This window comes from Mesoplodon bidens (assembly GCF_964165515.1).
Source record: "Mesoplodon bidens genome assembly, chromosome: 17".
In the NCBI taxonomy this organism is placed as follows: Eukaryota; Metazoa; Chordata; class Mammalia; order Artiodactyla; family Ziphiidae; genus Mesoplodon; species Mesoplodon bidens.
The window spans coordinates 866,338-883,597 of record NC_138174.1 but is presented as its reverse complement, the minus strand read 5'-3'; the positions used below and the strand labels follow the sequence as shown (position 1 = coordinate 883,597).

Below are 17,260 nucleotides of genomic sequence, written 5' to 3'. Positions count from 1 at the left end.
CAGCGTGTGCATCAGTCATATTTGAGGGCAGGCACAAGAATTCTCATAAAGTTGGTGAAGCTGTGGAGTACCACCCGGGGGATGGAAACATGACCTGTATCTTCGAGGGGAGAGAAAAACCAAACGCTTATAAATGAAGGGGATTTGGGATACTTAGGGTTGACGTAGGAAACAGAATTTTATATTTTCATCATTTTTGCAAAGAAAATGTCTCCATGATCATGTTATCAGCATCATTCTCTATATGTGTGTATACACATATGTACACACACACACACACGTATGTAAGTATATATACATAATTATTATCGTTTGGGGTGATGCAGAAAGCCACAAATGAGAAAAGGACACTAAGGTTTTAATAAGGGGAACAAAAAGTTCTGTTCACCAGTATAGATTCACATTACAGTACACCAGTATCGACAGCATTTTCTTGTCTATTTTTGGTACATAAGATGGTATCTCTCTACATAACCTGGTAAGGCTTCAGTAACTAAAGCAAAAAACAAACAAACAAAACCCCCGCAAAAAACAAAACAAAAACCCCAGCCTATTAGTTTACAGTTTATTTTAAAAATTCTGAAAGACGCTGCAAGTTCTAAACTTTTAGTAGGTGCTCCCCCCACACAACCGTCTTGTCAAGAACCCAGCAGAAGAGCCCCCTTTCCAGGAAGCTTTGCAACAGCAGAGTTGTGCAATATGGGTGTTTCTTACTACAAGAAAAAATTATACATGGCACATTCTCATTCGTATCTTGTAATGTAAAAAGTTACAAACATACCTAATCAAATAAATAATAATAAAAAAAAGAATTTGAATGTATTTGTAAGTATCCTAACACCACTACATAGAATAATGGCAGCTTTCACTCACAGGTTATTTACAAGGTAACACCCAGGGCGGGTGCACTGCTACGAAACTCAAAACAGAGGAGTAAACGTGAAATGTTTTCCATAGTAAAGATCTAGCAGCATGACTATCTAATGCTGTTCTCTCCCGATTGCTTCTAAAACGTTTCTTTTTACTCTGTGTCTTCATCCAGTTCATAATTGTCTTTATCATAAATATCTTTTACTAAAAGAACCCGTACGAGCATATTTTCCAAGGTGTTTCGGTCCAGCGAAGCAGACGTGTACCAGACAGGGCTGTCTGCAGAGCTAGAGCGTTCTGGTTGCAAATAGAAAACATCCATTCTCTGGTGTAGATTCTGTGGACTTCAGGAGAAAGGAGAAAGTCCATGTCACAGTATGTACACGAAATTCCTCACAACTTCCTTCTTTTCTTTCAAGAATAATTCTGCTACCATTAACCACATTACATGGGCAGACCACATGCATAATTACCTACATTAAATATTCTATCACTGAGATATTCTGAAAGTTAATTTCTACAATAAAAGATTATTTCCCACTATAATTTAAATTCTGTATTTCACTGAATCCAATACACCATCGATAGAAACATTATTTTTAATCATTATTTTAATATTGCCATTAAACAAGTAAAGCACTGCCAATTATAATTTCAAGATGCATCAATTATAATATGCATCCCAGTTTCAGAGACAGTATAAAATGTGAGAAATGTGTCTTAGAATTGATGAAATACAGTAGCATATAAAATAAAAATACGTAACAGCATTCCACAAAAGAAATAATTTTTAAAATAAGATAATACTGAGACAGGAATTTCCAACTAATAAATAGTTACTACCATTGGAAGATCCAGATACTGGTGCAGGGCCACCCAAAACTATTGTCAGAAATATTATTAAAAATAATCATTCTATAGGTGACATTACTGCTTTTATGGTTCTTGAGAGTTAACCTGGAGAAAATTTATAAAAACAATTTACAAAACTGTTTACATAAGAAAATACATTCTGAGTTCATGCCTGCCTTTTAAAAATTACACAGTGCATACTTAAAATAATGAACAAGCATAAAATAATTTGTGGTCTCCAAAAATTTCACTGGTTTAAAATATTTTAAATGCCTGTTGGTACCCGCGGGGGAAAGCAGTGGTGCAGTTGGAACGCACAGGGCCCTGAGAAGACGCCGCGCCCTGCAGACACCTCAGGGATCTCCCTCCAGAACCCAGGACTCGCCTCTCTCCACCCTCTCACCATGGCGTCACTGGGACCCAGGCCCAGGCAGGACTGCTCTCTGCTTGCCACAGCAGAGCTGGCTGCAACAGAGACACCACAGCCCAAAAAGCCTAAGATAAGACATGTACTGTCTGACTTCTACAACAGCAGTCATTTTGTTAGTAGAGAGCGATTTCTTAACATGTGCTTAAAACATGAAATATAAGCTGGGTGTTTTATAATAACAGGGCTAAAAACGTTATAACTGAAAGGATTTCATAAGTGAGAAAAGAGAGAAATCTAAAAAAAAGGACCAAGGAAAAAAATGTCACCTCTTGGTAGTGATAAATTCACAGCAACTAATTGTTACTACCATTTAAAAAAATCAAATGTCATTAACACTTACCTTTTAGACAAGTAGCATTCAAACATTTTCACAGGACATCTAGAAGGATTGGCTGTATTTTCAATTTGTTCAAATACTGGCTCATCATCTTCATGTTTTCTTTTTCCAGTAGTAATTTTATCTTAAGAAATAAAAATTACATAAACTTTCTAAGACCAACCTTGAAGAAAGGTGACACTATTCACTCTGATCACTCCCAGTATCTCTTACACCAAAGAATGGGACCAGGTGTGCTTCAGAGCTCTAAACTGTGGCTTCTGGTAATTCCTAATTTTAAGACAACATAGGTTGTCTTATCTTATGAAAATGACAGTCCTTAGGTTCTTAACAAGTGACCAGGTGGTCTTTAGTAAGGCAAGGAGTGGCAGTCCCTGCCACAGACAATCCCAAAATGAAAACCTGTTACACTACCTTCATTATCTGTTCCACATAAGGAAGACACTTGGTATCGAAGACATGCTTTATTTTCCATTGTTAAAGGGTTTTTTTTCCAATGCCTAAACACAGTGCCAAAGGAAAGCCTTAAGTGCTGTTCCACTGTTTTCAGGCCAAAATACTTAGTGTTAAAGTAGAACAGGGTATTCAGAAGAGCTACTGGAGAGTGTGATCCTAGATGTTTTATCCTCCAGAGATAATCTTCTTCAACTCGAGAAAATATTGACCCTTAAATAGAGAGAAAGATTTTTAAAGAATTACAATACACAGTTTTCACGTAACCAGCTAGAAACAGATAAAAGTTAATTCAAGAACAAACCTATTCCAATCCTCCATTCACTCCAGATCAACTGGAATGAATTTCAGAATCACCTATGCAGCTCTGAAACAACACAGAGCCGGGAAACACAACAGACTACACAGCCAGCACCCCCGGGGTCAGGCCTGGAGTCTGCTCCTGGTCTTCCAGAGGACAAGCAGACCATGGTCAGAAGGGAATTTTACATCTGTAGAAATCCTGAAAAAAAATAGGTGATTTCCATTCCAACAATTTTTCTTTATACATCTAAATCAGAGGTTTCTTAGAGAAATTTACATCAGAATCTCAACTGGAGGGCTTAAGAAATGAACATCCAGTTTCTTACTCCAGAGAAAGTGGGTCACGTTTATTACAAAGTTCTTCATAAACACTAGCTATCTAACCACATTCATTTCTAATTCAACGAAAGACAGGCCGATGCGTCCGTGAGTAAGTACTCTCTCATTTAAATTATTTCCTAATTATCTTTAGTACATTTTCTATAAACACAGAAAATCCCAGCAGCAAGTCGGCGACATTTTATTTAAAGGAGCATTACCATCTGGAAGTATGCTTGGTTGCCAACTTCGGAGTATTTTATTCAATTCTTGCTCAAATGTCTGGAATCCGGGATCAATAAATATGTTGTCTTTTCGATTACTACCATACAAGTACTACAAAAAAAAAAAAAAAAAAAAAAAAACTTGAAGGATTTAAGATTTATATGAGCTAATTACAGACCACTTATACTCTATTTCCTAAGGAAAAAATAAACGTCTTACGTCTTTGTCTTTATTAGCATACTAATAAGAGATGACTGCCTTCTCTATATATCTGGAAATCAAAGAAACATAAGTTACCAATTAATCTGTTGCTTAAAAAACTCAAAGCTGAAATACAAAGGCAAGAACTCAGAACGTAAGAACTAGATGAGAATCTTCAGTCTGTCAGATACAAACAGAGCACGTGGCTCCAATGCTCAGCACTCAGTCCACGGACACGAAGGGTGAGAGCAGGGTGGGAGGGTTTCTGCGCGTGAAGCCTCTCCGAGCAGCCTGTGAGCTTGATGCTTTCCCCCTTGTTTCCTCTCTATGCCCCACTCTCCTTGAGTTAGTGCAAATTTAAGAATCTTACAACTTACTATGACAAACCTTAACAGTGAGGGTTGCTAAAGAATGACTTAAACACCAAAGTTTGCGAAGTCCATCCCCAGTGGGTAAAAATAATGTACAAGTAAAATATGTGAAAACAGCACGAAGAACGGAAGGTGGTAACTGGGATTACAGGGCTTGAGGTTATCACATGTGAGACGGGGCAAGAAAATTTGAAGGTATATAATGATTAACTGAAGATGCACATTGCAAACCCACTAAAAATAATTTAACAGGCATAAATAATAAACCAATGATGGAGATAAATGTAATCACAGAAAAATAATTCAAAAGAAAGCAGACAAAACCAAAAAACCCCCACAAAGAACAGATACAGTGCCCCCTCATCCACAGTTTCACTTTCATGGTTTCAGTTACCCACAGTCAACCAAGGTCCAAAACTATTAAATGAAAGATGACAGAAATAAACAGTTCATAAATTTTAATTGCAGGCCATTCTGAGAAGCTATGATGAAATCTCGCGATGTCACGTCGTCCCGCCCGGAGGGACGTGAATCACCCTTGGTCCCCTTAGTCCGGCGCATCCCGCACATCAGCCACCTGGTGGCCATCTGGGTTGTCAGATCCACTGCAGGGTCGCAGGGCTTGTGCTCAGGTGACCCTTACTTTATATAATTATGGCCCCAAAGCAAGAGGAGTGAAGCTGGCAATTCGGACACGCCAGAGAGAGGACGCACAGTGCCTCCCTTGAGTGAAAAGGTGACAGTTCTGGACTTAATCAGGGAAGAACAAAATCGGATGCTGAGGTTGCTGAGAGCCACGGTAAGAACGAATCCTCTGTCTGCGATGTCGTGAAGCAGGAAAAAAATTCAGGCTAGGTTTGCTGTCACACCTCAAACTATAAAAGCTACAGCCACAGAGGGTGGTCAGTGCTTCGTTAGGATGGAAAAGGTGTTAAATGTGTACAATAAGATTTCTGAGAGAGAGAGAGAGAGAGAGAGAGAGAGAGACACCGCATTCACATAACTTTTATCACAGCATATTATGATAATTATTCTATTCTGTTAGTAACTATTGTTGTTAATCTCTTACTGCGCCTAATTTACAAATCAAAACTGTATCACAAGTAGGTGTGTAGAAGCCACTGTAGTATACACAGGCTTCAGCCCTCCAGTGGGGATCCTGAAGTATCCCCTGTAGATAAGGGGGGGTCAACTGTCTTACAAGCACAAACAAGCAGGATTTTCAATCCAGTGATTAATTACATTAAATGTAAAAGGTCTAAACCAGGGTCTGCACTACAGTCCTGAAGGCTGGCCTGCTGCCTATTTACAAATACAACCAAGTTTTCTTAAAACAGAGTGCAAGCGCCCAGGCTGCTTTCCACAGATTAAGTATGGCCTACAGAGCCTAAAATGTTTACCAGCCAGTTCTTTAAATAAAAAATTTTGTTGGTCTAAACACACCAAGACAAATATTACCAGACTGGATTAAAATTGTTTTTAATTTGAAAAACAGGGCCAGGACTTCCCTGGTGACACAGTGGTTAAGAATCCGCCTGCCAGTGCAGGGGACACGGGTTCGAGCCCTGGTCCGGGAAGATCCCACATGCCGTGGAGCAACTACGCCCGTGTGCCACAACTACTGAGCCTGTGCTCTAGAGCCCGCGAGCCACAACTACTGAGCCCACGTGCCGTGCTCCGTAGCAAGAGAAGCCACCGCAATGAGAAGCCCGTGCACCGCAACGAAGACCCAATACAGTCAAAAAAAATAAAAGAAATAAAAAATAAAAAACAAGGCCCAATAATATGCTGCCTAAAAGGCACCTACTTTATACCTGGAGACACAGCAAGTGGAAAGTAAAAGGATGAAGAATATAAACCATGTGTACGCTAACCAGCAACTAGGCCAGAGCACCATCATCTGAGTTGACCTAACGTTACTCCCGCTAGTCAGAAGGAAGATTAGAAATAAAAGCACCAGCTCTTCAGGACAATTATATAAGATCTGGCAGGGGGAGAGAGGGTGCACATTGTTTATAAAACAAAGGGAATGCTCGTCACTGACTGAATTCACTGAGCTCTGACCCAGACGTCTTCAGGGGCTGACACAACGACTGGGAAGCAAAGGGAAGGAAAGACACCAAAGTGTGTAACGTGGTTCCCTGTCCTTGGGGACAAAGCTTCCATGTCTTTTGCCACGTTCATAAAAAAACAGAGATGCATGCACATCTAGCCAAGTGCGATGGGGTGGGAGGACCCAGGGGAACAGGCGCCCACCACCCACTCTGGGTAAACGTGGTGTGAAGGACTCGCACACAGATGCAGAAGTGTGTGAAAGACTGACCGGGACTGTGGGGCTCACGGAGCCCCTTCTTTCTTCCTCAGACATTTCCATATTATGTGAACCTCTGGCGACAGCCACCACCCCTAACACCATCGGAAGAACAGGATTAGCTACTGCATCTATGAGGGAGGAAAGAAGCTGGCCCACCCTCACTTCTCATCACACCACCTGCCCCACACGTCCACAGGGCTTGGAGAGGAAGCCATGCTGCTTTTGTTGTCAGCCAGGGACGGAATCAGAAAACACATCACACGGAAAAAGACGCACATTCTTCCAAAATAGCTTCTACCTCTGTACGCATCCTTGAAGTACCAACAAACAGCAACGATTTCTGGAAACTATCTTTTAGACATCTTATCACCACAGTGAGTTTGAAGATTATTTTTAAAGCTGGTTATAAATACCATACAGTCTTTTACAAAAAATTAAATCAAGCCTGTGAAAATCTGTCCAGTGATGAGAAGGGTAAAACAACTGGTTTTCCAATTGTGGTAAAAATACACAGAACATAAAATTTACCATCTTGACCTTTTTTTTTCCTTTTTCTTTTTTATAAATTTTTTGGCTGCACCGCACGGCATGTGCGATCCTAGGATTGAACCCGAGCCCCCTGCATTGGAAGCACGGAGTCCCAACCACTGGACCCCCAGGGAAGTCCCCATCTTGACCATTTTTAAGAGTACTGTTCCAGTAGTAAAAATTTATTTTAAGGAAACATTTTTCAGTATATAAAGAACCTATTTTAAAAAGAAAGGAAATTCTGACGTGTGCTACAACATGGATGAACTTCAGGACATTATGCTGATTTCACTTACATGAGGTACCTGGGAGAGTCAAACTCACAGAAACAGAAAGAAGAGTGGGTGCCAGCAGGAGTGGGGGATGAGGAGTTAGTATTTAATGGGGACAAAGTCTCAGTTTTGCAAGGTGAAGAGGGTTATGAAGATGGATGGTGGTGATGTTTCCACAAGATTATCAATGTACTTTATACCACAGAACTGTACACTTAAAAAATAGTTAAGATGGTAAATTTTGTGTTATATGTATTTTACCACAATTAAAAAATTGGAAAAAAATGAACCTACTTGAAGACATAATTTATAATCATTAATATTACAATCCATTTAGCTTTCAAACCTCTAATGGTATTAGAAGTTCTAATATATAAATATTTTGCTGCTGTAAAATATGTGATGGTCTCTGAATACACAGTAATTTAGAGCTATGTGTTATTCCCCACCACTGCTTAGATAATCTTAGGCAAATTTCTATCCTGAAGAGGGAAAGTGAAATACAAATTAAGACAATTCTAGTTTTCTCCAGTAATTTATTTCAGCACCTACTACCTGTTAGCAGCGTAATATTTAATTTTAGGCCTATAAACAAAACTCTACATAAGAATATATCTTCCTATCATTTACCATATTTACAAATACATAGGATGTAAAGCTAGGACCTTTTCTGACCTCTGGGCTCAAACCTGTACGATCTGTTCAAAACTAAAAGTCATTATCTAAAGTGGATCTTCATGTTTATTATGGGAAATGTATTCATTCAAGATTCACAAACATGTGGTTGAAGTTTACCTAAAACCTCTAAAGAATGAAATCTTTTATAAGATGATTCCAAAGAACTAATGAGTACTTACACTATTTAACAAGTTAGAAACACAGCAGAGATGAAACAGACCTATTTGCACAGGGAAGTTATTTATCTGTTTACATGTATATCAGCACAGATCTATATATACATATATACACCACGCCTCAGAATGTTAATTCATTTATTTGCAATTGTAAGGTGGGGATGAAATCAACCTGATTATCATACATATACATGGTAACAAACAAACACATCATCAGTCCTGTTACAAAAGATGCATGAGCTTCGAGTGGTCCATTACTAACTTTGTTTTTCACCTAAGTTCTTTTTGGTTTTGGTACACAGTTTTGGAGAACCTGAAGTTCACTTTTAGGGACACAGCACATTATAGCAGAAACACCTGTATACAAAGTAGCTAAGAAAACCCTTTATAATACCCCAGTATTTTCGAATAAATTACTTTTGCCTTTCTTGGTAAGCCAGTAAACCCTGATGTTCCGTAATATTCCTGAAGCAAAACATTTTTTTCTCCAAGAACCTACCACAACAACCCCTCTAAACAACAATTATATTCAAAAGTAACCATAAAATCACTCACCTCTTGAATCCCAAGGCAAAGATAATAGATGCTGTCAGGTGCATAATTCTCCCCATTTGGCCTTCGGATCTCATTGACAAAATGGGCCAAGCCATAGTCAAGCTCAGCTGTGGTGTGACACAGCAGATCCTCGTTTAACTTTACTGACTTAGCTAAAAAGAAATAAAGTTTAAAATAGTAATTATTTACTGTCTTAAGATTAAGAAACTTTCTGAAACCACTTTATTCTGTGTAAGAATTTAAAGGTAAAATCACAGCTACATTTTTCCCCCTTTCCTTTTTCGGTACGCGGGCCTCTCACTGCTGTGGCCTCTCCCGCCGCGGAGCACAGGCTCCGGACGCGCAGGCCCAGGGGCCACGGCTCACGGGTCCAGCCGCTCCGCGGCATGTGGGATCCTCCCGGACCGGGGCACGAACCCGCGCCCCCCGCATCGGCAGGCGCACTCCCAACCACTGCACCACCAGGGAAGCCCAACAGCTACATTTAAATGTAAAATATTTTAAGCTATGTTCATGCTTTTAAAAATCAAAGGCAGTTAATAACAAAAACCTTGATTTATTTTTTTCAAGGAAAAACATTTTTTTAATGTACAGTACACGTAGCTTCATGGTAATTAAGGATTCCCTTGAGTACCTTCTGGATTTTCACATACTATGGGTATTCTAATATCAGTCAACATTAAGCCTTTACTGCAGATGCAGGAATGTTCTAAATTTATGTGTATTTTCTAATGTAACTCTCATGACAACCCTACAAGGTGGGTTCTGTTACCCCCCGCCCCAGCTTCAGAGCTGGGGAACTGAGATGCTACTCCGTGAAGGACCCCTGGCAGTCTGACTCTAGCACCTTAAGAAGGCCATACTTCCTACCCTCTTTGTGGTGCCACGGACTGGTCCATCCACGGTAGAGTCTGGCCTGCTGCAAAGGGCTCTATCTGCTTAGAGCAAACTTTCTTCTTTACCCACAATCATCATAATCATCAACTTCAATAAGGAAACAGAAGGTTTGTTTGAGTTGTACCGACCAGCAAGCAACAAGAGCTCCATGAACTGACATTACTGTAAGGGCTTCATTTGTGCAACACAGCGCATGCCCGTGCGTGTGTGTGTGTTGTGTGTACACGCGCGCAAGCTCGCTCATGCACATAAATGGAGGCACAGAAGAGCAGCTACCAAAATATGAATAAAAACCTTGCTTTTAAATAGTACATATGGGAAACAAAATCAGAACACTTACGAGATTTTAGCTCATCTAACACCAGAAGATCTTCATCAAGCTGCCTCGTTCTGACCCAGTGTTTCCAGGCATTTACCCCGTACGTGTACTTGAAAGGGAAGCTGCACTCCGAGTTGTCAGAACTGTCATCACGACACTGGTACCCTGACACTGCCTTCCTCTTGGCTCCCTGGTAGTAAAACACCCCTGTCAAATCTTCTTTTTCTCAAGCCTGTATTATTTCATGACTTTATGTAAAAAGCCATCTCTCAACAAGTGCACATTACAAAGGAATATATTTACATGATTAGAACTAACTGGAATTTCGGATCTGACAAGTTACCTATGACATTACTTGGACTCTCTCTCCAGGAAAGCTGCATTTCTACATAGACTACTTTGTACAACAGAATCATACTAACTACTGCTGTGAGTTGAGAGTCACTGATGAGAAAATACATATATAATAATTAAAATCTGAAATAGAAGGGTTCCAAATATTAATGTAAGAGAGAGACTGAAGAACTTCTCGAAGACTCCACCTCATAGGTGATGCCTCCTCAACTCCTTCCCACTTTCTTTTCTTTCTTTTTGCGGTACGCGGGCCTCTCACTGTTGTGGCCTCTCCCGCTGCGGAGCACAGGCTCCGGACGCGCAGGCTCAGCGGCCATGGCTCAGCGGCCATGGCCCAGCCACTCCGCGGCGTGTGGGATCTTCCCGGACCGGGGCACGAACCCGTGTCCCCTGCATCGGCAGGCGGACTCTCAACCACTGCGCCACCAGGGAGGCCCCTTCCCACTTTCTTGATGGTACTGTTTGCTGTACAAAAATTTTAAATTTGGATATAACCCTATTCATCTATTTTTTCCTTTTGTTCCTGTTCTTTTGGTGTCGCATCTAAGAAACAGTGTCTAACCCAAGTTAATGAAGATTTAGGCCTATGTTTTCTTCTAAGAGTTTTGTAATTTCAGTTCTTACATTTAGGTTTTTGACTCATTTTGAGTTCATTTTTGTGTGTGGTGTCAAGAGTACAATTTCATTCTACCGCAGGTTCTCACTCCTTTTTTCAATTTTTCCTTTCTTTCTTTTATGGGGAAATTTGTGAAAATCATCTTTTTAAAAAAAAAAAACACCTTGCTTTATGTTGGAAATCAGAAATACAGAAAGTTGTTAATAAAATGTTCAGAACAATGATATCCGTTTGTACATTTAGATTTGGGATCCCTGAATGACTGAATTGTCCAGCACATCCTCCTATGTGCTGGGATGCTTCAGCAAGACCAGATATAACAACTGTGTACCTCAACCTCATCAAAAATAACAATGGAAAAAACAGCTCCCTAGAAAATAGTCTCAGGTTGTTGTCTAATAATTGAATTTACTTTTTTAGTAAATATGTAAACCGTTTATCAATGACAACCTTTTATCGATAAAAATTAAAAATAAAAAGTTGCAATAATATTCACTCTTCTTCTATGAAACTACAGCTAAATAGGATATATTTTTATTACCTAGAAATGAAGTAATAAAAGCTTTACACCTCTTAAGTCTTTTTAATTCCAGAAAACAAAGTACCTTCCCACATTCTCAGGCACAACTGAAGCTGAAGTACACTTGCCCTCTATTACACAGAGACAGGATGTGAATGCAAGAATACTGTTACATTTCATACCTTTTTTTTAGATCGAGGTCTAGGCTGTTCCTCGTATTCTTCTCCAAAAACAGGTGGTAATAAAAACTCATTTTCCATATCAAGCTCCTCAGCAGCTGACAAATGAATCAGAAGAACTTTCATTTCAAACGTAATAGCAGACTTATGCTATATAAACTCAGCCAACGAAGGACCACCCGCTGAATGCGCACAAGCACCATGCACAGGGCAGCCTGTGCTGGGTGGAGAACAAACCATTTTCTCTACCTAACCTGGTCTGTAAGTTCTGATAACACCTGTTCATACTCTTAAAAAACACATGTACAATGCGTATCAACACAGAATTTTGTGGAAGTGTGTGACAGAAAAATTACTAAAACCTGAAATTTAATTATAAGATCTAAATGGTCTCAGTACAAATCTGTTTCAATCTATTAAATCTTTTCCAATGTAAAAGCCTTTACATTCTATTCAATATGCTTATTGGCCATCGATAAAGAAAATAAAACAATGAAAAACAGAACACATTTCTTTTACAATAAAAGACCTGAAAATATTTGTTTCCCTTTGAAGGTTAATTTTCAAAACGACTTTAAGAAAAAAAATATCAATATTTTATTTAAATTTTTAAAAAGACACCAACACTTCTATATCTGCAAAAGTTTCTATAATGAATTAGTTTTAAGAAAGTTTCTTTTTAAGGCTCTGGGAAACTCCTTTTAAGTTCCTACAATTCAACATACGCTTCATTTTGGAAGTTAATTGCTGAGTTTTATCTGGGTAAAAAAGAAAAGACCAATAATAACAGTACAGGCAATGACATGAACATTAGATTGTTAATGATCATAACCACGATTATGACACCATAACTAAAGTGCAGAACCACACTTCGCACGGAAAGAATAAAACAGCATTTTTACTACCTCTGGGGAAATCTATTTCAATGTCCAAATCTGGTTCATATGGTACATCAGGCATGTTGGACTGTGTCTCTGGGTCAGAGTTCTTCAAGAGATCTGAACCAATTATGTCCGTTTCAGTAATTACACCTGTAACCAAGCCATAATATCATCAGAAATCAAAACAGAAAACTGCAACAATACCTACATATAATCTGGCAAAAGCCATTTAATTGTAAATGCAAAATAGGAATACTTATATTAATATATACAAAACGAAAAAGCATGCAGCTACCTTGAAATGTAAGCTACTATAAACTTTGTATTAGATAATCACGAATACACAAAAACTTTCAATCTTTTAAGTTTTGACTGCCCCTCTACAAAGTTAAAAAGCATGCTTTAATAGTAAAACAACTCTGTAGAGTGTTTCTAAGAGCAATCTCTTGTCAAAAATAAACTTACGAGCATGGGTAACTGTAATTTTCAACATTCTTTTTGAATTGTGACCTAGGTTTTCACATCATTCAATATATGCTTATTCACAACTGGCTTCTAATGTTTTGATCGGTTGCTTTAAACACATTTGTACTGCAACCCAGTGAAAAAGGCATTTTATTGAGTTCAGGGTAGTGGTGGGAAACAGAGACACATGCGTACACGATGGAAACAAAAGTTTCACAAAACAATACCCTTTCTAGGAGGGATTCATCCTGACATATTTTTTCTGTTTCTTTCTTTTTAACCCCCCCCCACCAGAAAACACTGGTTGCAACCCACTAAATCCATTTCCCACTCCCTAACAGAGTGCTTCCCAAATACTGTCACCGCGAGACGCACTGTGCTCTGGGTGAGGGGGAGCAGGAAGCTCAGGGTGGCCCCAGAGGGCTGAGGCAGGAGAGGCATTCCCAGAGACACACGTCCTGCTACACCGTTTGGCAAGCACTGCCCTAGCAGAAGTTAAGACAAACGCTGGTTTAGATAATGCAACTTACTTTCTTAGTATAAATCAATAAAACAAAATTGGGGATAACCATCATAAAATAAGAGTTTGAATTATAAAAGCCTACTACAACTTAGCTTTTTGTGTCTGAGCTTGTCCACTGAAACAAGAATAACTGAGAGTCGATTTTACAAGTTAAATCCTGTTAGCAATTAAAACAGGGACCGTACAAGTTCCTGGGCTCGACATCAGAGAGCACCTGCTAGATACAGTGCGGGCTTCATAACCCGAAATCCACTTTTGCTGCAGCGTGCCCACACCCGCTCAGGCTGAAGCACAGCGACAGCCCGGCCTCGCTCTAATAGCAGCCCCTCAACCCCGATGCCGTCCCCCACCCGCCCCAGCAGCGGGGGACTCACTCTGGATGTCGGCGCCCTCTGCCTTCCCCTCGTCCTCAGCCATGTCGGTCACTGTCAGCAGCTCTGTGCCCAGGGAATCTGAAGAAACTGTGCTTTTGAGCTCCTCGGCTGACGCAGGGATCTTCTCACTGCTGTCCAAGGGGGCGGGCAGAAACACGGGTACTGGCACCTAAGTAACCAAAGGACTTACTCTCAGGCTCACTCAACATTACAAGGTATTTTTCCAAATTAAAAATCACTCTGACACATGATCTACTTCATAATGCTGCAGTGGTTAGAAGTTTTGGAAAGAACACGTATGTTAAGTATCACAAAGAAAGCCCCGAATACAAGCAGCTACTTTTTGAAGTAACAAAGTAATTTTTGAGGCATTTCTGTTGCCAGGGGACTACAGTACAGTAGCCAAGCCCTGATACAGTATCCCCAGCACTGCAGGGGATGACATTTATATGAGCCTCCATTCCATGTATCAGTTGTAAACCTTATGTTTCACAAATCTTTCTTTCTAAAATGAACACAAATATGTTTACACAGTATGTGTAAAGCAGGTGCAGACATCGGCTGAACTTCTCTCTCAAGGACAAGCGCTTACCTGACTGATTACACACAGAGCAACCCCTGGCAAAGCCTCACCCAGACCCAAGTGAACCGCTGAAGAAAAGCCAAGCCTCCACCCTCTGTCCCACCAGTGTCACTGAAGCAGTCACCGCCACCCCACTGCTGCCCCGCCTGCACCTGAGAGATGTCAGGAAGAAGGGGAGCTGGAAGTCTGACTTACGGGCACAGGAATGGTCATGGGCACGGGGATGCTCTGGCTGTACATGTGCATGGGCACCGGCACGTACACGGGCACCGGGATGGGCACCGGGATGTACTCTGTCCTCCACTCACCGTCTGGGGGCACAGAACGTGTTCAAGGAGCAACGTCAACCATGACCACACTTAAACACAGCTGCTCAGACAAAGTAATGTGGTAACAAAGAAAAATTTAAGTGCCTCAGTACCCATTTAAAAGAAACTCCCAGTTTTCAAAAAATTAGGTAAGTTAAAAACAACAGGGACGGGCTTCCCTGGTGGCGCAGTGGTTGAGAGTCCGCCTGCCGATGCAGGGGACACGGGTTCGTGCCCCAGTCTGGGAGGATCCCACATGCCGCGGAGCGGCTGGGCCCATGAGCCATGGCCGCTGAGCCTGCGCGTCCGGAGCCTGTGCTCTGCCATGGGAGAGGCCACAACAGTGAGAGGCCCGCGTACCACAAAAAAAAAAAAAAAAAAAAAAAAAAAACAACAACAGGGACTTCCCCGGCAGTCCGATGGTTAAGACTCCACGCTTCCAGTGCAGGGGGCATGGGTTCCATCCCTGGTCAGGGAACTAAGATCCCACATGCCGCGCGGCGTGGCCAAAAACAAACAAACAAAAAAACCAAAAACAACAAAACTGAATGCAGTAGCTGTCCTAAGTTATAGAGAGCACAAGCAGAATTTAGACTTTTTTTTTTTTTTTTTTTTTGGCTACATGGCACGTGGGGATCCGACCAGGGATGGAATCTGCGCCCCCTGCAGTGGAAGAGCAGAGTCTTAACCACTGGACCGCCAGGGAAGTCCCTAGACTTTTTTAAAATAGAAAGAAAACATCTTTTAAAGTATTATATGGTCCCAGACACTCTCACACCCCCCAAAAATGGTTTACTTAATCAAACAATCAGAATACAGGTAACGTTTAAATTTGATGAAAATACATATCTGAATGATTTCAACTCATTCTGACAAGGAGACAGAATAGTTACGGTTGTAGACCACACTCAAATAGATGGTTTTCTCAGAAGAGCACTGTAACTTTAGTGGGTCTTGGCCCCCAAGGAAATTTTTGATACAGCGTTTTATCACTGGTGACATAACTTGCAGGCCTTTGTTAGAGATTGATCTTTATTAATGACTTTAAATGACATGCTGTATTCTGAAGGCATGTCTAAAACCAGGTAAGCAAAATCAACAGAAAGTGACAAAGTGACCCAACAAATCTATTCTGTAGCCCATTATTTGAGAAAAGGATGGATTTCACTCAGCGAGGGTCAGGATGCGAGTCACCTGTCTGACAAGACTTGCTCTGCATGTGAGGTTTGCAGTAAGTTGCCTTCGTCATGGTCAAAGGTTTGCACAGAACTGCCTTGTTCTTCATCTCCTTGTTGGGGGTTGGAGAAGGGGGTGGTGCTGAGCCCTACAGAGAAGCAAAGAGAAACATTTTTATTTCTGCCTCTAATTTTTATTACTTTATGCTGTTAATAGTATCTGGTTTCTAGGTCCAGCAGCGAGAACACACAAAAGTGGAAGAATATAATCAATTTATGCTGTTTCTACTATGTCTACCAAAGTCTTAATCTGGAAGGATCAACATGAATCTATCCCAGCTACTGGCAAAGCAGTAGTAATCGTTCACTCTACAGATTTGTGTTTTTCGAAAGATACCACAGGGTACTTTTTTTTTTTGCGGTACGCGGGCCTCTCACTGCCGTGGCCTCTCCCGCTGCGGAGCACAGGCTCCGGACGCGCAGGCTCAGCGGCCATGGCTCACGGGCCCAGCCACTCTGCGGCACGTGGGATCCTCCCGGACCGGGGCATGAACCCGCGTCCACTGCATTGGCAGGCGGACTCCCAACCACTGCGTCACCGGGGAAGCCCCAGCGTACTTTTTAAAATAACATAGAAGACAAGTCTCACTCTTAAGTAAAAAAGCAAGGTTGTTGGGCTTCCCCGGTGACGCAGTGGTTGGGAGTCCGCCTGCCAATGCAGTGGACGCGGGTTCATGCCCCGGTCCGGGAGGATCCCACGTGCCGCAGAGTGGCTGGGCCCGTGAGCCATGGCCGCTGAGCCTGCGCGTCCGGAGCCTGTGCTCCGCAGCGGGAGAGGCCACGGCAGTGAGAGGCCCGCGTACCGCAAAACAAAAACAAAACAAAACAAAAGCAAAGTTGTTAACCTGAATTTTGAAAATAATTAGACTCTTATTATGGCTTTCTGATAACTCTAGCTCTCTCCACTGCACAAACTGCTTATACGTGGTGCTAAATTTGAAGAGAAAAATGATGAAAATTATTACCAAAAATGTTATCAAACTTGAAGTTGTTTCCTCTGTCCCAACCACTGCAATTTTCGGAACGTCTCCTCTCGATACAGGCGTTTCCGCCTGTTCACCACAGTACCGTTTACACCACAGAAACACACACACACGCTGTAAAGCAAGCTGCAGCTCTGTGC

The 17,260-nt window shown here is 41.2% G+C and overlaps 1 protein-coding gene across 6 annotated transcripts in view; it reads right to left on the bottom strand.

Moving 5' to 3' along the window:
* Positions 1 to 341: 341 nt before the first annotated feature.
* The window catches only part of ZMYM2 (zinc finger MYM-type containing 2), an 85,590-nt gene continuing 68,671 nt past the window's right edge, over positions 342 to 17,260 (bottom strand). For all 6 annotated transcript variants that reach the window (XM_081214939.1, XM_081214934.1, XM_081214937.1 and 3 more), the window contains 11 exons: positions 16,097 to 16,226; positions 14,790 to 14,905; positions 14,012 to 14,180; positions 12,674 to 12,799; positions 11,772 to 11,866; positions 10,121 to 10,289; positions 8,884 to 9,035; positions 3,785 to 3,899; positions 2,904 to 3,155; positions 2,493 to 2,613; positions 342 to 1,214 (listed from right to left, as the gene is read on the bottom strand). In XM_081214939.1, the coding sequence (XP_081071065.1) occupies positions 1,022 to 1,214; positions 2,493 to 2,613; positions 2,904 to 3,155; positions 3,785 to 3,899; positions 8,884 to 9,035; positions 10,121 to 10,289; positions 11,772 to 11,866; positions 12,674 to 12,799; positions 14,012 to 14,180; positions 14,790 to 14,905; positions 16,097 to 16,226 (1,638 nt within the window). In that variant the 3' untranslated portion in view covers positions 342 to 1,021. The remainder of the gene's footprint in view (positions 1,215 to 2,492; positions 2,614 to 2,903; positions 3,156 to 3,784; positions 3,900 to 8,883; positions 9,036 to 10,120; positions 10,290 to 11,771; positions 11,867 to 12,673; positions 12,800 to 14,011; positions 14,181 to 14,789; positions 14,906 to 16,096; positions 16,227 to 17,260) is intronic.